The 25,616-nt window shown below is 38.4% G+C and overlaps 1 protein-coding gene and 1 long non-coding RNA gene across 3 annotated transcripts; one reads left to right on the top strand and one right to left on the bottom strand.

The window, feature by feature from the left end:
• Window positions 1–47: 47 nt before the first annotated feature.
• On the bottom strand, window positions 48–8,644 carry LOC128076665 (uncharacterized). Its single transcript, XR_008204576.1, has 3 exons — window positions 8,570–8,644; window positions 6,201–6,256; window positions 48–94 (listed from the first exon to the last, which is right to left on the bottom strand). It is a non-coding gene; the product is annotated as an uncharacterized LOC128076665 (long non-coding RNA).
• Window positions 6,266–25,414, top strand: LOC128076664 (cytochrome P450 27C1). Of its 2 annotated transcripts, XM_052674578.1 has the most exons (10): window positions 6,266–7,893; window positions 8,596–8,806; window positions 12,765–12,955; window positions 14,168–14,367; window positions 16,350–16,559; window positions 18,341–18,504; window positions 20,879–21,045; window positions 21,815–21,893; window positions 22,524–22,727; window positions 25,011–25,414. In XM_052674578.1, exons 2-10 carry the CDS (start codon window positions 8,729–8,731, stop codon window positions 25,125–25,127), a joined length of 1,410 nt encoding a protein of 469 aa, XP_052530538.1. In that variant the 5' UTR covers window positions 6,266–7,893; window positions 8,596–8,728; the 3' UTR covers window positions 25,128–25,414. The 2 variants fall into 2 exon arrangements, with proteins under 2 accessions (XP_052530538.1, XP_052530537.1); XM_052674577.1 differs by lacking the exon at window positions 6,266–7,893 and having other exon boundaries at window positions 8,440–8,806.
• Window positions 25,415–25,616: the final 202 nt, after the last annotated feature.

The following is a 25,616-nucleotide window of genomic DNA, read 5'->3' as shown; positions in this document are numbered from 1 at the left end:
TCTTGCCAGAGGGTGGCTAGGAGGCAAATGCATGAAGGAGAGGTTCCTGCAGCTTTATTTGTAATGAAGTAAATAAAGTAACTTAGTAGAAGACCTGTGAAGAGGTAAAGAGCACTTTTAAAAACAAACAAACAAGAAACCTTCAATTTAATACTGCAACAATTAGTTATACTACTTGTATTGTGGATTTTTTTCTTCTTTACCTTGCTGAGAGTGTATAGGAACAACCTATCAAATAGCATGGATCTTGAGCCATTGTTTCGAAATAGATTACTGTATAAAAAAAAAAAAAAAAAAAAAAAAAAAAGGAAAAAAAAATTGCTCTACTGGAAGTAGTACGTATGGTAAAGCTATCCAAGTTATGTGACAGGTGTGTTTCAGAAACAAATTGATTCTTTTTAGTATGAATCCACAGATAAAGAATATTTCTTGAATACAGTAGGCTGAGCTGAGAGCACACAGCACTTGTTTTCAGTTTCTGTATCAGAAATAATTTTGAAAATGAAACTGGTCTGATTCTGTTAAGGCTTTTGTTCTGTCCTCTGATATACCATGTAATGCCTGGTTCTTCTCTTTCTTGTTCTAGGTTTTTTGCCTCTCAAGTTGGGACTATTCACAACAGTACCTGAGCATCTTAAAGGCAAAAGACTAATGGACAGTGTTCTAGCACTGATTTCCATTTCTCAGTTTTGAAGCATTATTTCCTTCTAATAATTTAGACAGGCTCTCGTAGCAACAGTAAGTGGAAAGAGTCTGGCAGTGGGACAAATGAGAAAGCCAGTAGCCCTCTGTGTAATTTTCTGTACCGCACTTTATGAATAACTTTAGAACTCTTCTCCTTTCATCATAAACTGTGGAGGAGGAAAAAAGGAGAAGAACTGCTGCATTTGGAAATGACAGCAATATTTGTTTTTATAACTGTTGCATTAGTAGCACTTGAAGTTAGGACAGTGGTGCAGTATTCTGCGAATCTTGGCTATGATGTCCAATGATCTTACTTTAAATAACAGTCTATGTGGGATGCAGTACTTCCAGCATTAAGCAAAGAAAAATAATTGTAAGAGGTAAGAATACATGTTCCAGTAATGTTGTGTTGGTGTTCACAGTTTAGATGCAATAACTTGATGGAATTGCTGCAGTGATTACTCCATACAGATGATTGTGGCTGCACGTGGCAAACAGATGTGCAGTTGCTCAGTATAAAACAGTTTCTGTCTTGTATCTATGCTGCAATATACTCAGTTCTGCCTTCCAGACAGGAATCTGTTGCTGAGGAAAAACTGCTTGTTCCTCACTAACTGCATGGGCTAGCAGTTCTCTAAGGCATGACTCCCAATGCAGTGGGTACAATATACTGCTTCAGAATTAGTCTGCAATCCCAGTTCTGCAGGAAACGAAGCTATCTTGTCCAGCTACAAAACTCAGCACTGAATTTTGTCACACAGGTATCTGTTTGAAGCAGTATGATAGGTTGCATGATGCTTCACAGTAACTGCACAGTACCTGTGGTGGGCTCTCACTGCCCTGTGGCCTAAATCCCAAGAATCTGATCCCTGGAAGCTGCAGTCAGGCACTCACGTTCTTTGTCAAATGCTTACTGGCTGTTCATTGTGCAAATGGATTGTCAGATTGCATGCTATAGAAACTAGAAACAACATGGCTGAGAGCTCTGAGCTTGTCTTGAGGAAGCATGTGAAGGAGCCCTTTCTTTCTGCCATTGTGCTTCTGTATATTTGTACTTTTCTGAGATGCTGCCTGTATCCCTGTAGGAGTATTCTGGCATAACAAGGTGCAATGCAGTTCATGGATCCTGATAAACCATGGACATCTGGAAGTGATAGAGCTCAAAGATATCCTGAATTCTCATTAAGTGGGGGACAAAATAACACAAATTTGTATAGCAAAACTGTTTTCAGACTGAGTGGTGACAGAAGCAGGTGAACTTTAGGGTAAGCATATTACTTCTTGGAAGTCAGTGAATAGATGTGCAATTTCCTTGGACATAATTCAGGTTACTCTGCTCCTGGTCACCTCCTTAGCTAGGCTGAATTCCAGACAGAGAAAGAAGCTTTCTAGCTTCTTCACGGAACTGTCATTCTTTTTTATAGTTCTTTGTGGTTTTGACAGTCTACAATACTGAAACTTATGTTTGTGCTCTTTATCCCCATGGCAAGTCAGCAACTGTCTGTGAAGGGATTAATGCTTGGAGAGTGCTGCTATTCATTAAAACGACTTTAAAGACTATAAGGGTACACTGACATTGGTGTTACACTTTCCAACAGCATTTCAGCTCTGCAAAGCACTGAAATAGATGCAGTTTCTATTTCTCTGTGGTTTCCTGTGCCCTCCTGATGCTCACAGTTTTTAGTGGAACCTACCTATGATGTGTTTAAGAACTTAAAAATGGGAATTGAAGGCAGCTATTCCGTGAGACAGGATAAGCATCTATACCTGGTACAAGAAATCTATAAGTAGAGCTGAATCACTTATTTATTGCAGTTGATTTATGGTTTTCTGCTTAAGCATTAAACAGTAAATAATGCACAGAGCTATCAGATGCTGGGATGGGCAGTTTGCTTGGATTTGTGAGTTCTTTTATACAATACTTGATTAAGACTTGAAATTAAAGTGTGGTAGGTGAAATCAAAGACAGAGAAGTAGTTTTCTTTTTTTTCATGTAAACTAAAGCTGCTTCATGAGTAAGTTACTATAAGCTCTGTTGTCACCTAACGCTCTAAGTTCAAATTTGTCTTTTTTCAGGAAAAAGAATGGGAATTTGGTAAGCGTTTAAAATTCCAATGAAGTGATTTCACAACTTGAAAAGGTCTTTCAAAATACGCATTTAAGAGCAGTCAGAAGAAGCAAAACCCATGACTAAAGGCATGGCTTTCGCAGTGAAAAGATATTTCAAATTACAATGAAACTTTTTTTTTGCTGAAATTTCTGACGTTTCAGTGCTTCAACTGTTCTTCCTTTTGAAATTTCTGCAGAGCCTATCTTTATAGCATTAGTTGAAGGTGTTATTGGGCCAAGTTAAATGCCTCCCGGCAAATGCCTTTTGCTTTCATAACAGTGTTTAGATGCATTAGCTATTTGAACACTGTGATGTCTTGTATGTAGTACAATATTTATAACACTGTTCAAATAATTACAAGGCAGGTACAGCCTAGGCTATTAAAAAATGAAAATAATTCTGAGAAAACAGAATTCCTGCTAAGACAATAATGTAACCACTGACTCTGCATAGCAAAGCTATTAGGACACAAAGAAAGCTTCAGATGAACTTTGTCAGAGTTCATGCGAAGAGGAGGGCAAGTTTAAATTGGATTTAGAAATAACTTAGTGAAGGTAACAAAGCACAGTTAATATGACCCCGCTAGGGGGTCTAGACTGAGAGAACAGGATGATTGTGGATTTCCAGGCAAGCTATCCTCCAATAATAATACACAATCTTAAATTGTCGATAGTCAAGTTTAGTTTATACTGTGATCCCGTTACATACCAAAAGTTAACTGAAATTGAAACACATCTACTGTGAAAGAGGCATGTGCTCCAACTTGTTTGGAATAATAAGTGTCCAAGCTGACTGGTTACATAAAACAATTTTTTTAAAATCAGCAGACTGCTGATTTTAGCACAAAAGTCATTGTTTAAATGTAAAGAACTGCATATTTAAGTTTCTGTTCAGTCTGATGAATACATGTTCTGCAAGATTGTGGAAGAAGGAGAAAATGTTTATCTTCCAAGTCACATAAATGTGTTTTGGTTGGCTAGAGCTGACGGCATAACTTCTTCTTTACGGTTCAGTGGGCTTACGTGGATTGGAACAGCGAGTTTTATGTTACAGCTGCTGCATTCACTGTTTTTCGTGGGAATTCCTTGTTTCTCTGACACTACTGGACTTCTGGTACCTGGAACAAATCTGTAATTGTATTTCTAAGGAAAAGGGAACCAGACAATACACATCCTTCCACAAGCTTAGCTTTTACCCTAGGTCGTGTGAAATCTGCTGCTGCTTGCTCAAATGTAGGTAAGTTTCATTCTTTTTGTCTTTTCTAGTCTACTCTAGGAGACTTATTTCAGCTTTGTCTGTCTCTTGGAGTAAAATCTGGGCTTTACTGATTATGTTGATTATTTAACATGCTGTAGTTGGTTGGTCTGACCTCCATCTTGAATTCTGCTGTAGTAAGGATGCAAAGTGTGGTGGTAAAGCAGTAAACAGTGATGCATGCATTAATAACTCTTATTTGAAAGTCAAACAGAACCACACAATTATCATCTGGCACAGCAAAGAGAAGAAAATAGTGTAATTACATATTCAGTGCTGTGGTAACCCACACAATTGTTCACGTTCGTAAGTATTCCATTCCTGGTTTTCACTGTTTAACCATGGAGTAATTTGGCTATTACAATTCCAAGCATTATTTTTCAATAGTTTAGCTAGAAAAACAAAACTGTGTCTGCATTGATAGATTACTACATCATTACTGATAATAATCAGTGACCAGGGGAGGTTCAGGTTGGATGTCAGGAAGAGGTTCTTCACTGACAGCGTGGTCACACATGGTGCTGTGACCGCTTCCAAGCTTACTGGAGCTCAAGAAGCATCCCAACAATTCTGTCTGACTTGGTCCTGTGGAGCCAGCAGTTGGACACAGTGATCCTTTGGGTCCCTTTGAACTCAGGATATTCTATGGCTTTTGTACAATGTTACTGTATAATAGTGTTATTGTAAAAGTCTATCTGAACTTGTATCTACTAGCAGCTCTTCATGTCTACTCCGTTCAATGAACTTCCTAGAAACATCTATCATGTTCCAAATATATTTATAAGATAATGTTATAACTTTTTTATTTTATTATAAATTACTTTGTGAGCCTCTGTTATTACAAGCTACAGTATGCAGGCCTCTTAGGCTTACTGGTACTATGTTTTTGCTGTCACAAGACTTCAGAGCTACTGGCTGCCTTGTATACTGAGTAAAAATTATATTACTGTGGATGTCAGTCAAGTTGTGCCTGAAAGGAGCCCATTTTACAGATATGTGGAACTGCACTGTTAATTTTCCTTTAAATTTCTCTTCTGTTATAATCAAGAAAGTTGACATTTTAGTCATCATGGCTGTTCTGCGCTTTCTTCGTTAATTTGCATTACACTCAACCACTGCCTCTAAGCAGATTCCTCAGTATTTTTATTTGGGGAGAAATGGGTTAAGATATTATTTGTTAATTCCTAATCATTGAAATTACAAGACAGTAAGGAGATATGGAAGTGTCTCACAGGCATGTCTTAGGTCTCTTTTATCAAATGCTTTCTGCCACATTCGTTCTGCCTTGTCTTTAAAAGCTGATAACATCACTCAAAAACAATCAAATTCATTGGCTTTTCCCTGCATTATGTTTTTACATTAATACGTGTGCATGTGAATAATGGGAGAACCTTTCTTAGACTTCCTAATGTTGAGCATGATCTTTAAACGACTAAAAAGTCTATCCAGGTGGCAGAGATACATAGGTGTTTGTTTTTCATTTCCTAAAACTAGATTTGTTATGATAAACTTGATAGCAGGCAGTCACGGAATGATAGAATGATATTATATATTTATGGTATTATATATTATATATTGTATGCAAGTTCTATGGTTTAGTCTCTTTTGAAGTGAATAGAGTACAATTAGTGATCTCTTCAGCTCTGCTGTAACTGAAATTGCATTTTCTGTCTACCTATTTTAAATACAATGTGTTTCAGACTTTTTTTTACAAACACACAAGAGAAGTGAAACATGAAAATGAGCTAAACTGCTTAGATGTGTGAGCAGAAGTGTGGATTTACAGTGTAGTTCCTATGCTTGGACTACTGGCACCTCTAGAAACTCCTCTGAGGAAAAAATAGGTACAGTTCTGGTGAAGTTCTTAGAGAACAAAGCTTCTGAAACTCTTTTTCAAGTAGGCTGGCTACAAAAACTCTCTTATAATTGATTTTGTGAGGAAGAGGTAATTCATTGTGAAATAAAGGATAGGGGGAGGGAAATGCCCAAATATGGAATTAACTACAAAAACATACGAGTGGAGAAAACTAGTGCCAGTTGCAACATTGAAGCCCTCCAGTATGTAGAATATCTGAGTTTCTTACTAGCCGTATGAATAGAGGCAGATGCTTTTTGTGATATTAATGGTGTGAGGCTGATATAAAATACTTACCGTATTAAAAGATGTGAGAAGCAGTTTCAGGAGGAGCCTATATTCTCTCCATCAATCTAGAGATTAGAACATGAAAATCAATTTTTAATGCTGGTGAGCTACTGCATAAAATTAAAAACAAAATTCACTTCCCAGTTTCTAGTACTGATCTTAATTTATTTTAAAAATTCTGTTGTAACCTTTAATATGTATGGCTATGGAGTTATACCAGTGTTCCTGGCAAAGTGAATTCATGCTGTTTTCATTTTATTTGTTGGCATTCAATCTGGGGACATCATCAGTTATTCAATAGCTTTAAATATTTTAGATATTGTTCTTAGAATATTGCCAATGCAATCTAGGTGATTTAGTTTGGAGAGTCCTTTCCATTCTGTAGGGCTACTGTCCATCTTCCTGTTCTTTTTAACTCCTCCTACAGCTCTCTTAGTGCATCTACTATTTGCTTTAAGAGGTATTCCCTGTTTTTATAATTTTGTTTTTTTTTTTCTTCTCCACTGTTCGTAAGCAAGACACAGATTTACCTTTCAATAGTACAAGTCAGAACAAGTTTATCATCACATCTACCTGATTTTATTTTTTATTTTTCCCCAGAACCATTTATTTTATAAGTAATTGTCTCCCAAACCATCTTTAGGCAAACGTTAAAGAAATAACATAGCTACAGCAGGCATAAACGTAGACAGTAAAGGGAAACTACAAAGGTAATCTAGAATGTGATACACCCAGACTGTGCCCAACAGATGCTTATTAAATCTGCTCTTACGAAGTTAGTGAGAGCAACTGCATAACCTCATGAGGTAGCTTGGCAGTCTGAAATGTGAGAGAACCCAGAGATATGAGGTAGCAAGGCTATCTGAAAATCTATCCAAGACATTGAAACAATAGACATAAGCCTATTGTTTCTTTTCTTCTGATACGCATTTTAACAGAAGATGTACACATCTGTATGCTGTTGTCATGCTTCTGGCAGTCATCTTTACCAAATGATGCAACTCCATCGCCTCTATTTATCATTTTTAAAAGCTTCTAATTTGTTATGTTGCTTTTCTCTGGACTTTTTAAACATAATGAAGTCTATTTTAAAGGTGCTAATTTAGCTTAAACAAGTGCATACTTTATAGATTGCTGTTTATCCTGTGCATTTTATTTCTGGAACATATAATGCTGTGCTTACAAAGGGTGATGTCTAACAGGACACAGACTTTATTCTCAGTGGTAAAATCAAGCATGTACACAAATCTTAATTGTTTTGTGACCCCAAATACAAATGTACAAAAACAGAGAATATAAGGAAAAACAAAGACGAATAACTTAGAAGCTCACTGAACATAGTCATGACTAAATTGCTGGTAAAGTAAGTTCTAGAAACGTGGATCTTGCCTTTTACTTTCCTCTGTCTTCTGGTTTTACCAGAGCTTCTGATCTACTTGTAACTGAGCTGGATCTCTTGCACACCTTTTCTGAAGCTAATGAGGTTTTTACAGAATATCACAAATACTTCCATGAGCATATAGAAATGGGTATGAAGGTAGAACAAAGGCCTTTGAAATTGTGTGAAACAAGCTGATCTACAGGCTGCAGCTCAAGTTCTCTGTGTGATTGCAGACCTGTGCAGCTGAATTGAGGAAAAGCTGAGGTGACCATTGCGAGTAGTTGGAAAGCACTGGATATCTTCTACAAAAGTTGACACAAGGTACATCGTTTCACAAACATACCTCTCTGTAATAGAAATAACATCTCTGGTTGTTGTAATTTACAGGAATGTAAGCTTGTAGTGTTGCAGTGGGAAAACCATTGCTGTTTTCTGTGGATGTAGCAGTGTTTCTGTATATATGTTCTTGGATGACAAATAGTATCATACTGAGAGAACTTCTCTCAGAAAATACTGTTTTCTAACATATGGGAGGGTGGGGGGAAGGAGAAGATGATAAGGTGAGTTTGGGGCCTTTGTAATGAAGGAGAAAGTTGGGATAACCCACATGTAAGATTTTGCCAAAACAATTGGGGAAAGAGGAAAAAAGTAAACTTGGACTGCGTGCTTAATGGGCAAACTTATCTGATTTGAATTATACGAAATAATAGGTTAGTTCTATTCAAGTCTCATCCCAGACCCACCCCCCTTTTCCAGCCCTAGGGGAGGGAGCGTTAAATAATGGTCTGTGTAAACTGATGCTCATGCAGTAAGAGTTTGGAGTAGTGCTGCTTGTACAAGTTAAAGCAGGCAGCGAAGAAAGAACAACCAAATAAAAAGCAGCTGCAGGGGGGGGAAAAATAATAAAAGTGGACCTTCCTGAAATTAAGACATGTCTTTCCTGACGAGAGTTCTGACCACGAAATGCAAGCAGACACTTGAATCCGAGAGGACTTACTTCCAGCACGCGCTTTTTGTCAGCAGGTTTCACCAGGCGCCCGTGCCGTGGGGCAGTCAGTCCCTGGAGGTGCGGAGCGGCGCGGGGAACAAAGCGGCGCGGCCGGGGGAGCTGCTGGAGCCCTCGCCGCAGCTGGGCAGGGTGAAGAGTTTGCACGAAATGCCCGGACCCAACACCCTCTACAATCTCTACGAGTTCTTCTGGAAGGACGGCTTCGGCCGCATTCATGAGATCCAGGTACGACTCGGTCGGCTCTTTCGGGTTTTATTCACGCCGGATTACCGAACTTTTCCTTCTCTCCCCTCGCAAAATGTTGCCTAATCGCCGCGTTACCGCATCGCCGCGTTCCTGCTGTTACGAAAGAGCCGAGGCGAGGAGGTCCCCGTTCGGTTCCGCGTCCCTCAGCTCTGGACGTTTAGCACTTTTTGTTTCGGGTTCTGCCGGCATCGCCTTCGGCAGTTCCCCTTAGACGTGCGGGCGGCCGCTTCGCCGGCGCACCCAGGCTTTCGACTCTTCCCCTTTTTTGGGGGGGCTTTTAGCTGTGTGCCATAGGCTCTGAAAGGGAAAAGGAAGCACCTCTGGAGCACGGTTGCCGCAAAGACTCGCGCTTCCCCCGCTCGCTTGTTTTTGGCGGCGGAGCTGGGAAACGAGGCTTTTCCTGCAGCCTGGAGGCGAGGCCGTGCCGCAGCTGAGGTGCCTCAGCCCGCAGGGGCTTCTGCCCATCCTTCACCTCAGCCCGGCGTCACCCTGTTGTGCCCAGAGACCATTTTTCCTCCCCGCCCCTCGCTTCTACCCTGGCCTCTCCTTACGTAAATATACTTCGGCTCTACAGGTCCCCTGAGGGGGCGGTGGATGCGCCTGGCCCCCAGCAGCTGCGGAGGGGCCGCCCGCAGGGCCCTCCCCTCCGCGGGAGGCGGGCGGTTTGAAACCTTCCCCCGAAGGGGCCGTGGAGGGGGAACCAACGGTCGCGGTTCGCGCTGCCCAACCCCTGCCCGCGCCCCCTCCTCTGGCGGCCCCAGCGGCGCGCGCGGGCGGGGAGGCGGGAAGCGGGGCGTGATGGCGGCGGGAGCTGCCTGACGGAGGGAGGGAGGCACAGAGACACCGAGAGTCCCCTCGGGTCCTCCTCAGAGAGCGCGGCCGCTGTCACCTGGCGTGAGGGTGGGAGGGTAGGGGCGGAGGGGTGACCCCCTGGTTTGGCACTTCGGTCTCACCCCTCGTGAGGGGGCAGCGTGGGCTGGGCGTGCGAGCCCCTTAGTCCAGCTTTGGAAACCAGCAGGAATAGAGCTTAAAGAACCTGGAAACCGGGAGCTTGAAAGGAGCTGGAAATAAAGGAGATTGGGGAACAAAAAGTCAAATGCGTTCCTTAGTTTTGACTGCAGTGTGCTTATCACTTGGATCTCAGTGTCAGTCTGCCCTGTGATCTGAGCTGTTGGTGAATTAATTGCTTAATTACTTAACAACAGTTATGTGCAGATTAAACTTAATTGTATTTGCGGAAGGGTTTTTTTGTTTGTTTGTTTGTTTTTGCGTTTTTTATTTCCACTGCTGCTGTGGTAGTGCCCAGTTTGTGAGGCACTCTCCATATGCTGTCAAGCCAAAAAATACCTTGCATGTTGAATTCAAGATTTCGCTATTGTAAATACGAAAGCTGAAACATTCAAAAGCATCAAAGTATTGGAATGGATATAAAAATAGGTAAATAGTGTATGCTCTGAACCAGAAAACCTCTTCACCAAATGTTATTCACAGAGAAGAAGGCAGGAGGAAGGATGAGGAGGAGCTGTAAAGCGATGCTGGTTTTTATTCTGCATGGAGCCTCAGCAATCACTTTGCAAATCACAGATGGCCTGTTTGCATACCTGCTGCATGCAAGCAGGCATTAGCCGGCTTAATAACAGTCTGTTAAATTTAACAATACAGTGAACATCAGGAATGAATTAATTTGAAACCCTTTGGTAACCAGCAGAGCTACTTAAGCAGTATCCTTTGGTGTGCAGCAATGCTCATAGGCTATCTGCAGGAGGGGTGGGGAAAGCTGGGCTTTTCACAAAGGAGGTTCTGTTCTCTGTAACATGATTCCAGTCAGTCCTGGCCAAAGCAGCAATGCTTACAGCAATTATGATAAAGGGAATGTATTCCTAATTTGACAGGATCAGATCTTGTGTCTCATCAGTACTGTTTGAGTATAAAGGAAATAAAGAAGAGAGGAAAGGGTTTGGATGCTTACAGAATTTATGACATATGGAAGAATGTATGGTGTGAGAGTGGTATGTGAGTCATTAAACTGCAATATTTTTAAGGTCTGGAATGAGAGAAAGAAAACCTGTGTTGTGATAGAAAATATGGAAGAGAAATTCCAGGCATTTCTTTAAACATCAGGTTAATACTGAACACCATTCTGCTGAAAGCAAGAGAAGGCCAAATACCTTGTCGATTTCTGTTTGAGAACAGATATTTCATTTATTTGGTTGAACGACTTGATACTCTATTTGTTCTCTGTTCAAGTTCAATCTCTTATGTCACTCTCACAATCAGTGGAAAAACCAGACAGTTCTATTACAAAATTTGATGAGCTTGACGTTCTGAGATTGGTATTTCCCCCCTGTGTTCCCCTCACACCACTGCCTTTTCCTTGCACCATTTGTGCCACAACATGCCTACCTTAAAGACTCATGGTCTCAGACCTCTCCATGCTCAGCTTCAATATCCCTTGAAATTCCTCTGGGGCAAGAGCTGCTTTGGGTTTTGGGAGTGCTTGTTATTTATACGTTGGTCTGCATGTATGTTTGGTTAACAGGAGACCAAGCAGGAGTGGTCATGGTTGAGTTCCTACTGCAGCACTTCCTTTGTCAGAATGGCAAATGTGTGTCTAGTTTGAATCAAGATGCTGATCTTTGAAAATGGGGCGAATATATTTGTAGGAGATTTAACTGCTTGTTGAAACTTGACTGAAATTGGCCAATGTGTTTCAAAAGTAGTTAAGTGGAGACTGGCAGAGACCACAGTTGCACAACTCTTGTTTTGTTTGGAAAGTAGGCAAAAAGAACTACATTTTTATAGGCACTTGGTATCATATGGTAGAAAGTGATTCATGTGTCTTAAATTTACTTTTGGCAATTGAACATTTCATCTCTCTGAGCAATACTGATTAAAACATCTCATAAATTAGTCTTGGTCAACACTGGACTTTCACTAACTTAAGTGTACTGAAATTGTTTGATTTATAACCAACACAACTCTGCAAGCAGATGTCTTTACATTAGATGAAAGTAATGTGTCAAACTTTGGGCAGTTTAACTTATTTTGCTGCTTCAAACAGAAGTAAGACCTTTAAGATCTTAAACAGTCTTAAATTTAAGTCCCTGTGTGGTTTCGACTGTTCCTTTGCAGACTTTTTTTTCCCTAGAATGATGTTGAACCTCTGTTCCAAATGAGTTCCTGGGAGTTGTTTCATTTCACAACATTGGAATTAAATTTGTTGAACATAATCATTAAATTTCCTCAGACAGTGATGCATCACTTCATGTTTAATGGCCTGTTGCTCGCCTCCAGCTTGAATCATACAACTCATGAATCAACCACTAAACAAACTTCTCTGCTGGAATAATCCTTCAACGTTTTCTTCCTTTTTCAGAATTAATCTATGTCATCAATTTGCTGCTCATCAATGTGTCCCAAAATGTAGGGTTATTTTATTGGGCTGTTACATAGTTGCTATCCTAGTTTAGAAGGAAGAAAGTATAAATGTTTCTTTGTAAACTGCTGCAGTATGTACATTAAAGGCATTAAAAGTGAATTATGGTATCTCTCTATTATACTTTCAAATTCACATCCTCCCTTGTTTTTTTTCTCTTTTTTTTTTTTTTCCCCAGATATTCTAATGTATTTGATCTGAAGATAAATGTGTTTTTAAATGCCCTATGTCCTTCCATCTTTTCGATAGTTTATTTCACCAATGATTTTGTGCCTTAGAGCTGAATGTTCAGTCAGTGTGACCCCTGTATTTTCCTTATGGATTTTTCCCAGTAATACTTTAATGCTTTCTTGTGATGTTTCAAACCATTCCATGACTAAAAAGCTAGGAGTCAAGTCCTAGGTGTGATAAGTTGACTCACTCTGTGACAAATTGTCAGCTTCCTTCTCAGTTTCCTTAGTAATATTTTACTTCTCTTTCTCTTTGTTGGTGACGTTGTAGCAAAAACACACTCAGGAATATGGAAAGATCTTCAAGTCTCACTTTGGTCCCCAGTTTGTTGTATCCATTGCAGATCGAGATATGGTTGCTCAAGTGCTCCGGTCAGAAGGTAGAGCACCACAGAGAGCTAACATGGAATCGTGGCAGGAATACAGAGACTTAAGAGGAAGAGCTACAGGACTAATTTCAGCGTGAGTTCTGTTATGTCTCCATTTCTAAGTTTTGTTGGAAAAATTGAATCGCTTTTCTGAAGAACTGTACAGGTCATCTGAGAATTCAGGCTTTCCTGTAGATATCCATATGGTTAGCCGGGGGAGGAGGGAATTAATTTTTAGTGACTTCTACATTATGCTGTAAAATTTCAGGAAGTTGATCATGATGCATAGTTTGACAGTGGAATGAGTGACCTTGTGCAATAACATTTGTGGGTATTGGTTATCTGGACGCAGTATATAGGAGCAGGGCACACTGGCTTTGGCATAGCACTGCACAAACATGCTTTTACTGCTTCAAATCCGAACGACTGTATCCAGTTGGCAGCATGTTGTGTGGATGCTGGTTTGGGTTCACTTTATTGTTTATCAAAGTTCTCTCTCGTTGGATTAAAGCAGAGAAGTTGCTGCATTGTAAATCCATACTGAAGTACATCCCTATGCAGATACATGTTTGTGTGCAGCTAGACTGTAGAAAAGATATCCATCTTCAAAGCTTTAATAAACTGACAGTGAACGTGTGGGTGTGTGGTTAGCTGCCACAGGGAGCAGCCCACAGTCGGCACTGAGATGGCTTGTTTATTTAGAGGGAAACTGTTTTCCTGAGCCACGGCCAGGCTATTTCTTACATGGTGACAAAAGGCAATATGGATTGCACTGCAGAGTCAAGCCAGCAGTTCCTTGATATTTTGTGTAAGAAGAGCTTAAACTGAGACATTCAGAAAGTGTTTCCAAAGAGACACTAAAGAGGTTCAATTTTGCTGCTGGCCAGTAAGCTTCTGTACCTTACAGCAGCATTTCTCAAAGTGAGCGAATTTCTTGGGAATACACTGCAATTCAAAGTAACTGTCACTACAGACAATTAGCTGTCTTTTGAAGGAACTGAAAGACATCTTTGCAATCACTGTTTCCAGTCGCTCTGCTTATATCAAGTGTGCAGATGTTTACAATTCAAAATTCAAGAAGATTTCAATACATACCTCAGCTAAAGGAAAGCTTGCAAATATACAGTAAGTATAAAGCAAAAATGTAGGCACAAAATACTGAGAATGTTATACCTCCGTTGTTTTCATTTCACTACTTGATTTTCCTTCTCAAAAACATAAATGATCATCATGACAGCTTTTACCGAGCTAGAGGTTGTTAAGGATAATTTTGTATAGATGTTATTAATGTTTTTTTTGTTTCTAGAGAGGGGGAACAGTGGCTAAAAATGAGAAGTGTACTGAGGCAAAAAATTCTGAAACCCAAAGATGTGGCAATTTACTCTGGAGGAGTCAATGAAGTTATCACAGATTTAATTAAAAGAATCTACACCCTCAGAAGTCAAGAGGAAGATGGGGAAACGGTGACCAATGTTAATAATCTTTTCTTCAAGTACTCAATGGAAGGTAAGTTTTGGCTGAGTAACACCCATGAAGAAGAGTTAATGCAAAGCAACGTGGTTGCATTTAGCTATTTTTGTCATAAGTTACTGTTACCTTATTGTGATTAATGGTGACTGTGATATTTTGTGTCCATATGCATCTCTCCCAGCTTAAGGAAATGGATACTAGTAGAATTGATTTGTACAATCCAAAGAGATACTTTGTATTAAGTAACATTTACTGTGGAAACGCTGATATATAGGCAAAACGTATGGTGAGGGCCCTGACCGCTTTCCAGTGTTCCTTGTTTCTATCTACCTCTCAAGAACAGAGGTGTAAACCTTCTCTCAGTTTGAATTCTAAGATGTGTCAGTTTAATACACCACTGGCCAAATTACAGATGGACAATCGCGGCGTGATCTATCTAAATTCTCTTCACTGTATATTGGGAGAAAAGACACTGTTTTTCCCTGCCTACAACACACCAAGGCTGACATTGTTATGCTTGCCTTAGAATAACCTGGCACTTGCAAACAATAGAGAGATGATGTTGTGCTAGATTGAACTTCAGCCTGAGCTAGTATGGGATTTTGTGTTTTCTTTCAGAGATCTAATGGTGGGATGGGTTTCACGTATTCCTTTAACTGACTTCATGTGATCTGATCTTGTTATATGTTACACCTTTAAAAAACACAGGCACTCTACAGACGTGCAGCTGAAGAGCTTGAGTTTTGCAAAAACTTTCAAATTGCTCAAGATGCTGCATCAAATAGCTGTCTGTTTGGCAAAAATAATTGAAATCTGTTCTACATCAGTAATGTCTACAATGGTATTCAACTAAGTTACAAATTTTATGAGATTTTAAACTGAGCTTAAAGATTCACTTCAACTTGTAGGTTAAAGTTCCTCACATTCTTTTAGCTTTTCATTTATTATGTGCCTGACACACATGGTTTATTTCTTATATCAACTGCGTTTTTGACTTCACTCACTGTCAATTGTTCAGGGAACCCAATATGTCAGATTAAAAAAAAAAACTATCTAAACAATAAAAGAATGCATATGAACTGGCAGTTGTTGAAAGATGCCTGGGAGAAATAAAAGGCGTATCAAAATATCTCCAGAGGGAGGAAAGTTAAGGAAGGAAAAGTATGTGAAAATAACCAGATTCAGCAATTATTTTTGTCAGGAAAGAAGAAATACAAAGGAAAAAAAAAAAAAAAAAAAAGCAAAAACAGAAGTAAATGGAAATTGCTGAAAATTTCTGTATCTCTCTGTATATTCTTGAGGATTCATGGGGTCTTTGTTGGAGGGCAGAACAGAAGTTAAGCATCGTGCTTATTGTACCTATTAATAATAAGAAAGATGGGGGTGAAAAAGACTTTGAATGGCAATCACTACAATACTGCAAAAATTCAAGTGAGAAAATCATAGTAAATTGTGAACAGCAATCAGTCCTGTCATTTTCAGTGCTGTCTGACAGCTGCTGTTTTTCAGGGCCAAGTAGAATATATTTATATGGTGTGCAGTGAAATCACTGTAGTGCAGTATGTGCTCGTTATCTGTTCATGTGTACTAATTATCCATTTACTACTAGCTTATCAGGATCACGAAGGGCACTACTAGAAATTTCTGTATTATCACCAGTTGCCAGAAATATCTTTGGACTTACATCTCCCTATGTGTTCAGAGGAGAGTCTATCAGGCTTAGAATTTATGGTACAGTGGGAAAAAACAGCAAACATGCTGGAGGGCTGCTCTGCTTCTTTTGTGATTCCTGAATATCTTCTCATGCTAAATATTATTGCAGAAAGAAATGGCTATTGTGTCAATATCTAGCTAGGATTTTTTTAAAAAATATTTTAATTTTTTTTCACTTCCAGCTGCAGTGAGAATAACTATGAGTTTTTTGAAGGTAGTTCCATTGTGTTAGAATTCAAATTCCTCAGCTTATTAACGTGTGTATATGCAAGTGAATAGCAAATTCTTTGATCTCGTATGTGCAGGTGTGGCTACTATTCTGTATGAATGCAGGTTGGGCTGCCTGGAAAACAACGTCCCACAACAGACCGTTGAATATATCGAGGCTCTGGAGTTGATGTTCAGTATGTTTAAGACCACAATGTATGCAGGTGCCATTCCCAGGTGGCTTCGTCCATTTATTCCAAAACCCTGGAGAGAGTTCTGCAGATCCTGGGATGGACTCTTCAAATTTAGTAAGATTTAATACTAGAAAAAGTTTCATTGTATTTCTGCAGGTGCTTTGTGTGTTTGAACAGGACTTAATAAATTTCTCTTCTGCAGTTTAAAGGAGGCAGAAGAAATGCTGTGATAATACAACAAAACTCCATCTGAAATACTAAATAATTGTTAGAGTAATACTTATGGAGAAATTGAACAAAATGTTTAGGCTGTATATCAAGAAATTCCTGATATTAGTTGGAACTGTATAGAATGTAAAAGCAAGCTTTGTATTGAACAATTTTTTGAGAAAATGTATTATTTAAAAAGAATTAATGTTTCTAGTGTGCTTTAAATATACCCCTATGTTACCATGTTTTTTTCTTTTATTTGTCTTCATCTGTTTCAGTACTCTGTCTTCATTCAAGCTCTGAGTTCTCTGCAAATGTTTTACCTCAAGCCATTCAAATTTTGATGAAGATAATTACTTTTGTTGACTTCAGCAAGATTTCATTCAGGCACTCTGAATGATGGCCACTAAAACTGACTAGAAATTAAAAAAAAAAAAAAAAAGTGAATTCATTGTGAAGTGTGTGTATATACATGTATATAAGCACAGAAGCTGGCATAGAAATATACTGCTGTACTGCAGTATGTTTTTTGTAAATAAAACATTCTTTGCAGCTTGGTTCATAAAATTGCAGTCATCTGAATTAAGAAAAGAGGAGTTATCCCTGTAGCATACTGTCTTATTCTGCAGCATTTAAAACACCTGAGCCCTCTTTCTGTCTCTAATGTTAGGAAGCTGCATGCATCTTTGTATTTGTTTTTTTTAACAGTATTTGCCTTGGTATGTCTGTGTAGATTACCTTGAGAGCAGATTCTTGGGTTTCTTCATTTTTGATCTGCCTGCATGTACTGAGCAGTACTACAGTAAGCATCAGGGGATCTTTTTAATGCATAGGTGCGTTTTCTGTAAAAGAGTTGTTCCTTTTGTTGGTTAAAACCAACATCAGATTTTAGCTTTATCCCGAGAGCAGAGATGAATCTGCTCTTGAGGAATTTGTTCCGTGCAAAATTTGTTATGCAGCTTCTTCCTTTAAGTTCTTTGTGAAAGAGGAATTGAACAGTAAAACTCACTGTGATGTGTGCATTTGTGTGGTTTTGTAAGGGAGTAAGTTGGTTCATGTCCTTTTGTAAGCTCATGCTGTGAGACATTAACTTCCAGAGGAGTTTTCTCCTTTGAAGCACTTGTTTCACTGAAGATGCTGTTTGTAGCCAAGTATGTATGGGAATATGGGTAAAATAATTCAGGAGTTACCATTCACTGAATTTTTTCAGTTTTTGTTATCGCTTGATGCCCCTCATCTTTGTCTTCGTTGTGATTCAGTTCTGTAGTTTTGACCTCCAAGTTGCTGCTAGCATTGTGAAACAGCTGCTGTATGTTGAGCTGCAGCATCATTCTGCACAGTTTGCCACTTCTTGCAGTCATCAGAAAACAAGCCACTTCAGTGGGCATAGAACTCAACCTTGAGCTTCCTCTGCCCCCAGTCAGAATCTGCATCTTGTGTCCTTTCCCTGTGCTAAGTGTTCTCATGCTGTGAGCTAGGTTGTTTCTGCCAGTTCAGGCTTTCCTCACTGTGAGTCCCCAAGGAGACCTGCACCACTAACTGCTCTTTTATCTTTGTACCTAGAAAATAGATAAAAACGTTTTATCTGTTTGGGGCTATATAGCAGAAGAAAGAACTGTCTTTACTGAACTGAAACAAAAGAGAAATAAAAACAGAAGCTTAACAATTTTTTTTGAATCCCAAAGGTCAAATTCATGTTGACAACAAACTGAAGTCTATTCAGTCTCAACTGGATCAAGGAGAAGAAGTGAATGGTGGGCTACTTACGTACCTCCTTGTGAGTAAGGAGCTTACTTTGGAGGAGATCTATGCCAATATGACTGAAATGCTTCTGGCAGGAGTGGACACAGTAAGCTTGCTATCACTTTTCTTGTGCACGCTGTACCTTTCACATCTTCCTTTAGGAGTATGAGGGTGGGGTGGGAAGGTACACTGTTTTTAAGGGCATTATTTCTGGTACGTTTATATCATTATATCTTTCACATGACAGAAGAGTAACAAAGTCAATGAAGTTCTTTTCTAGCTGCAGTTTACAGGATCCCACCAGTTCCACAGTTTGTTAAATGGCACTTGTCTTCACATTCACTTCGAATTTTATACGCTTTTTGTGCTTTGGAGCTCAGATTGGTGTCTGTGCTTTTTTAGGTAGACCACAGTACAAAGACTGACACAAGTTAGTGTGAATAATTGATCAGTAAACTCACATGTAGGATTTGGTAAAAGATTTTTCATGTATGGGTTGCAGCCAACTGGTACACTCATTTTGGATCAAACACCTCGTTTCTGCTGAAATCCATAAGGTCAGCACAGATGTAGGAAGGTGTGAATTCACTTTTTCTCTATTTTTGTACTGGTAAGTTTCAATCAGACTGAGACAAAGAGCTCTGCAGATGGGACTCAGTGTTACTGAGGCTGGAGTACAAGGTATGTTACATTAATAAAAAAACATTTGGGTGTGCCAAGCTAGACTGAGTGGTGCATTTGTCCTCTTGAGTATTTGAAGAAACTTTAAGGTCAAGTATGTGTATTCCCTTTCTCTCTGCCCTGTTATGGGGAATCAATGTATTAGCTTCAGCAGGACAGTGAGAATATAAAGGTAAAAGCTTATTGTATTGTATATGCAATGCATGTGGTGTTTTATGGAATATCAATGAACAATGTTACTGTAAAATACTTAAACACATTAAAAAAAAAAGAATTTAATAAGGTACTATATTGGATTGTGTTTAATAGCCTTAAGGTAAAAAAGATTAAGTAGAAATGTAACTTTCAAAGCTTTCTTTAAAGAAAAAGCTTTATAATTGGATGCAGATTTTTTTTGGTTTAAGAAAGTTTATGAGGTTTCTAAGGAAAACAAAACAAAACAAAAAAACCAACCCAATAGTAATACGTTTGAGTTCCAAAATAAAGAGCATATGCAATGCTTATTTATATGTTGAAGACTGATCTGTTGGTTAGATATCCCAAGGATTTATGAGTTTAAAGAGCTTTTTGATGTCTGGCTCTTAAGTAAAACGCAGTTACTTATTCATTTTCTGGTCTTTCAGATTCTTAATTTTCCATTTCTAGTGTGTAAGGAAGTTCTCATTACATTAAAAGGACAGCATTCAAATACATGCCAGTGAGAGTTTCTGTTCCTGTTGAACCCAGTTTTCTCAGCTGGCAGCAATCATTCTGTGAGAGGACAACGCTTGTGATTTCCTCATTTCTTAGTACAAGGCAGAAATGAAGGGAACTTTTTTTTCCAATGTTCTGCTGTCATTTCAGTGCTCTTTTTGTCACAGAAACTGGAAGGTTAGAGGATTATAAAAGCTTTCAACAAAATCGTAAGGCAGCTTTTGGCTGCAGGGCATTTTGGCTGTCCCTAGAATTTTTAACTGGTTATGAAGAAGCTGGGAACCTGGGAAGAGACTTTTTACATCCCAGGAAGTTTTGCATGCAGTTGGCAGAATTGCCAGCTGCTCTGAGCTCTTACAAGAATAGGATAGGGTTGTATTTTAGCAAGGGGTGATCAAGTCGCTCAGTATTACAAGGAGAAGAAAGTTTCTGAGAATTTCTTTTAGTGTTATATCCCAGTTCAAACTTCGGACATTAAAGGTTCCCTTTATGATGAACGTGCGTTCTGAATTTCTCTTAAATGCAAGCCCAAAATAAAACATTTCCAGAACTTCAGGTGGGAATTTTCAAGATGTAGAAGACACTTCTTGTGGTATGGCATTGTTTATTGTGGTAATAGCAGTTGTGTTGTCTGGATGGTGTGAACAGACTATTCTGTGCTTAGAATTGGTTGGTAGTGTTTTGAGCAGTATTCTCTTAGCCTGGTTCCCATTAAATTTTTAGTTAGGTGGAAAGGTGGAACACTGAAAGCAGTTAATTTGATCTGTTGCTGTTTAGAGTGTGCTGATGTTTCAATATTGTTTATGTAGTTTTGTTTGCGTTTGTTTTTTTCTGTTGATATTTAATACTTTACTAGGAAAATATCAGCATGGATTGTTTTGATATGCAGAGGATTTTTAGGTGCAAAAAGACTGATGGTGGGGGTGGTGAAGCCTGACAACATCCCATGGAATCCAGATGTTAGTCATTGCCAGTCTGTTTTATAACTGCAAACACACGCGCACACACACAAAAAAAACCCCACACAGCTGAAAATTCATTGCTTTTCTTGACTTGAAGCTTTAATCTACTCCTGTTGGATTTGATGGTAGTGATTTCTTTCTTAGACTTCTTTTACTTTGTCCTGGGCAATATATATGTTGGCAAAGCACCCTGAGGTTCAACAACGTGTTTATGAGGAAATCATCGATAAGCTGGGGAAAGACCAAGCTCCTGTTGCTTGTGATGTTCCCAAATTGCCTTTGATTAGAGCTGTGCTGAAGGAGACTCTGAGGTAAGGGTTAAGAAAAGTAATTTCATGTGGCTGTAAGGAATTTTGAGTCTGTGTTAATATTTATGTTAGTATTTACTGCTGTTTTCTCCTTCTGCTTTTACTTACGGTGGCAGTATTGTGTCCAAGGATACCCAGGCAATGAGATAAGATAGTTTGCATAGTTGTTAAATACCTTTCCAGTTTAGTAAAAGTAGTATTGAATATTTAGGACGTCTGTTAAGATAATTGAAAACTTGAGATTTGCATTTCATTATTCTTTATGTAGGACTGTAGCAACCTACTCCCCTCAACCCCCTGTACTACGAAGTGGTACTTTGCAGTGCCACTACAGCCAATTTAAGCTTCTTGCCTTAAATTGAAGGCATGTGACACAACTGTTTTTTTTTTTTTTTTTTTTAACATTTATACCAAATGCTCATAGCGAGGTGAGAGAAGTAAGAGGATTTTGCACAATGCATCAACGAGCATTTTCCAGCAATCTGTATTGTAAAAAAAATACCTGCAGCTTGAACAACTGCTTGTGTATTTGCACATATGTGTAACAATCATATAGGGCAAACAGCTCAACTTCTAGTTACTTGTAAATAACTTCTCTTTGGTATTAATGATGTTCTCACAAATGCTTCAGGGTCTTTTTATCTCCAAGGTTATCAGTACGTTTAAAAAAAAACCAAAAAACTCTTTGTCCTCTGAATTGTATATTGGAAACCGAATGCTTGAAGTTGTATTAATTACTGCTCTTGAAAGACTTTTAAATATTTGTCTCTAGGTTATATCCTGTATTGCCAGGAAATGGAAGAGTGACCCAGAAAGACTTGATTGTTGGAGGATACTTAATACCTAAAGGGGTAGGTATTGTTCTGTAGGTTCTGTTGCAGTTTTCTGGAAAGAACTCCAGTGGTGCACTGGAACGGGTTGCCCAGAGAGGTTGTGGATGCCCCATCCCTGGATGTAGCTCTGGAGGATGTAGCATCTAGAGGTTTGTGACCCTGCACACATAGCAGACGGGTTGAAACTTGGTGATCTTTGAGGCCCTTACCAACCCAGGCCGTTCTGTGATTCTCAGTTTAATTTCTGTATATGAGATGTGATCTATTACAGTTACTTGCACTTCATTAATTTAAAATAACCAACCTAGAGCATTAAGGATAAAATACTAGTATAATGCTTGTGTATCTGACAAAAAGATGACTTTATAGTTGACCTGTTGCCATTATTTTTTTCAGACTTGGTTCCTCACCCACTTATTGTTTAACTTTTAACTTTTCTTGATAGTCTGCAGGTAGAGGTTGATAATGCCTCTCTGAAATGTTAGGATTTAATTTAAAAGAAGAAGCGTTTCATTATTTTTGTTAGTTTTCTAGTACTTCGCCCGTGTATTTCCGTTGTTGAAAGATCTGAATTTACTTACTTACAAACGTTTTCTTTTTTAATGCACATTGGAGTTGGTTAAATACAAATAACATGTCCTTCTTTAGACGCAGCTGGCACTCTGTCATTATACTACTTCATACAGTGAAGAGAATTTTCCAATGGCCAATGAGTTCCGGCCCGAGCGCTGGCTGCGGAAAGATAATTTGGACAGGGTTGACAATTTTGGTTCCATCCCCTTTGGTTATGGCATTCGAAGTTGTATTGGAAAAAGAGTTGCGGAACTGGAAATTCATCTTGCACTGATTCAGGTCAGAAATGTGGGACCGCATTACAGGAAGAAAAATATTGCTATGGTTCTTTTTTTTTTTTTTTCTATGTACCATTTCTCAATATGTTATTGTGCACAAAAGTATTGTGTTGGAGTGTTGTCAAACACTCATCCTTCAAAAGAGATTGCAAATGATAATGCTTGGAGTGTAGCATACTAGTTAAACTGCACTGCAGATGAAAAATTCTTTATAGTGAACTGAAGTGAAAATAAATGTAAGATTATTCAGGAAATGTATGAGTTTAGCACAGAAGGTTTTCTTATTTTAAGCAAAATGAAAAATTTCCCTAATGTATATTAGGATAGTTACCTGCTCAGCTGCAGTACTTTGCAATACACTCAATACTTAAGAGCTGAAAATGTTTTTTATATCCTTTTTCTGAACATTGTGTTATCAATGTGAAATCAAATTACTGAGTTCTCTGTATTCCATGTTTTCTGTCCTTTCTCCTTCCTTCTTCTAACTGTACCATCATTTTATATACAGGTTAACATAATGCAAAGTACATTTGAATATTTGTAGCTTTTCTAACAGCTGCTGCACTTCTCTTGTCATTTACAAGGCTCCCTTTAACTCAAATATTGAGACAAATTGTGCATCATAACACGAGGATTTAGAAGCTATCTGGAGTTACTTAGCCATAATGCTAGTTAGACGTGATATCTATTCAAAGCACAACTTGATTACATTTGCCTTTAAAATTTCCTCAGGTAAATATCTAGAGCAAGCTCAATAAAAAATAGCATCTATCTTTTGGAACTCAGAGTGAAATAAGTCTCGGGACTGAATAAAGAAAAACACAGTTGCAGCTTTTTGAGCAAGAGGATCAAGGAAGTTGTAAAGATCTTTGTTTTGTTTTCTGGAAAGAGAGCAGAACAAAATGCCACGTGATCTATTTACAAGCACAGAAATACTGAAGTTGTTCAAAAATAGAAACACATGAAGCATGAAAGTGACAAATGAGAATTTCTTAGATAGTTCTCAATTCTTTTCTTGATTTGGTTATTTATCTAGTGCCGTGGATTTAGAGGAAGTCATATTTTCTAACATCAGAAAATATTTCTTAATGTCCTATGTATTGTTCTTGCAAGTAAATTAATAATTTTTTTTCCCCAGATGGACGTACCTATAAAATACATGCAGAGCTGGTTGAAAAAAAAAAAATAGCTGGAGGCAGTAGTTGTCAAAAAAAAAAAAAAAAAGCTGTTAAACTGAGAAAATGCTGTATTCAAATTCTGTAAGAGACTGTCTTGCATTTAGTTTAGGCTGGTATTTTCATTAACAGTGTAAAATATGAGTTAAAAAGATGACTCTGCATTGCATTTTAAAGACAGTACAGTCAAATTGGAAGAAGGGAAGGATAGTAAGAATGAAAGGCCTGAAAAACAAGAAAATTGAACTTGTCATCTACAGTTAAAATGTACTTTATATATATGAAAGTAATGCATTGTTTCATGTTCTTATTGTGAGAGGGCTGAGAGAAGATAGCTTGATTTCTAGGAGAAGAAGCTGAGAAGGCTACAGTATTTCCGTTGTAAAAGTTGCAATACTTCTGGTAGATATATTTCATATTCAACTTCAAAACTAAGGTGGGCTAAATGTCTTGAAGCTTGTTTTAGCCCACTATTTCTGTGATTTTTGTTTCAAAAAAAAAGAGATGAGCTTTTGCTTCTCTCACTTTCATTAAGTGTATGGGAACAAAAGTTGTAATGCACAGAGAGCCTGTGTAGTTGAATTGTACTGGTTCTACTCAGGAGAGATTTTTGTATCCTACTTCTTGATTATTATTATTATGATTATGGTGCACCAGATTGTCCCTGACTCAGGTTTTAGTTTTTGTTCATTTGTTTTATAGTTGCATATACTGATTTATGGTAAAATAAAAAATTCACGAGAGGAAGGCTCACAAGATTTGAAAGATACTTCAGTTTCTTTGAAAGCTCGGATGGTTTAACCTTATCTTGTTGAAATTCTCCAGAAAGAGCTGATCTCAGTTTTGGTTTCTTTTGTTGATTTCATTTTAATATTTTTTGAGAGAGTCTTCTTTAATCAGAGGATGAAGATTTTAAGCTATTATCTTTGCACCATTTGTTTCTCTTGCGTAAGGATCACAGTACTCAGGCTGTGTAGGAGAGGAAGATGAAACTGACAGCTGAGATACTGCTTGTGACAGTCTCTTACGTTTTCTTTTCCCAAGTTTTCATCTATTCTTCATCTGTGATTTTGCAGGTTTTCTAATATTTGCCTTATTTGTCTTTACAGTTGCTTCAGAATTTTGAGATTAAAATTTCTCCCAAAACTGAACCAGTTCAGGCCAAAACCCACGGACTTCTGACTCCTGGAGGCTCCATCAATGTGAGATTTTCTGACAGAAAGTGAGACTGAGATATTTTGGAAATACTTGTGTGACTTTCAGGGGAACAGGCTTGCATCTAATGGACATTTGATCGTAACATGCTTTCTGGTTTGTAGTTTCTTTACAATATGACCAAGTATTATGTTCTGCCTTATACCTAGCAGCACATAACAAAAGTTACCTCTCTTGTAATTGAAAATTACACGTTTGAAAATACATGCTAAACAGTTCCTTCTTGCACTGGCATTCTCCTACTTGTATTTCAAATTGTAGCAGCACGTGCATTGGAGAAAAAAAAAAAAAAGTAAAACTCAGACATGCTTTTGTCATTCGGTGATTTTATTACACTATTTTATAGTAAAAGTCAGTTATTCTTGTGAGTTATTAGAGAGCAAAATAATTGTTATCTGGTATTAGCTGCATTTAGGAGTTTGTGTCTTTGTTTTTTGTCCTCCAAGTGTATTCTTCAACAATTTCTGCGTAACGTTAAAAATGAGGTGATTTTCTCTTGT

Source organism: Tympanuchus pallidicinctus, unplaced genomic scaffold (genome assembly GCF_026119805.1).
Source record: "Tympanuchus pallidicinctus isolate F22 unplaced genomic scaffold, pur_lepc_1.0 scaffold15, whole genome shotgun sequence".
Classification (NCBI taxonomy): domain Eukaryota; kingdom Metazoa; phylum Chordata; class Aves; order Galliformes; family Phasianidae; genus Tympanuchus; species Tympanuchus pallidicinctus.
Note: the sequence above shows the minus strand (reverse complement) of the source record. Positions and strands in the feature narration are given on the sequence as shown.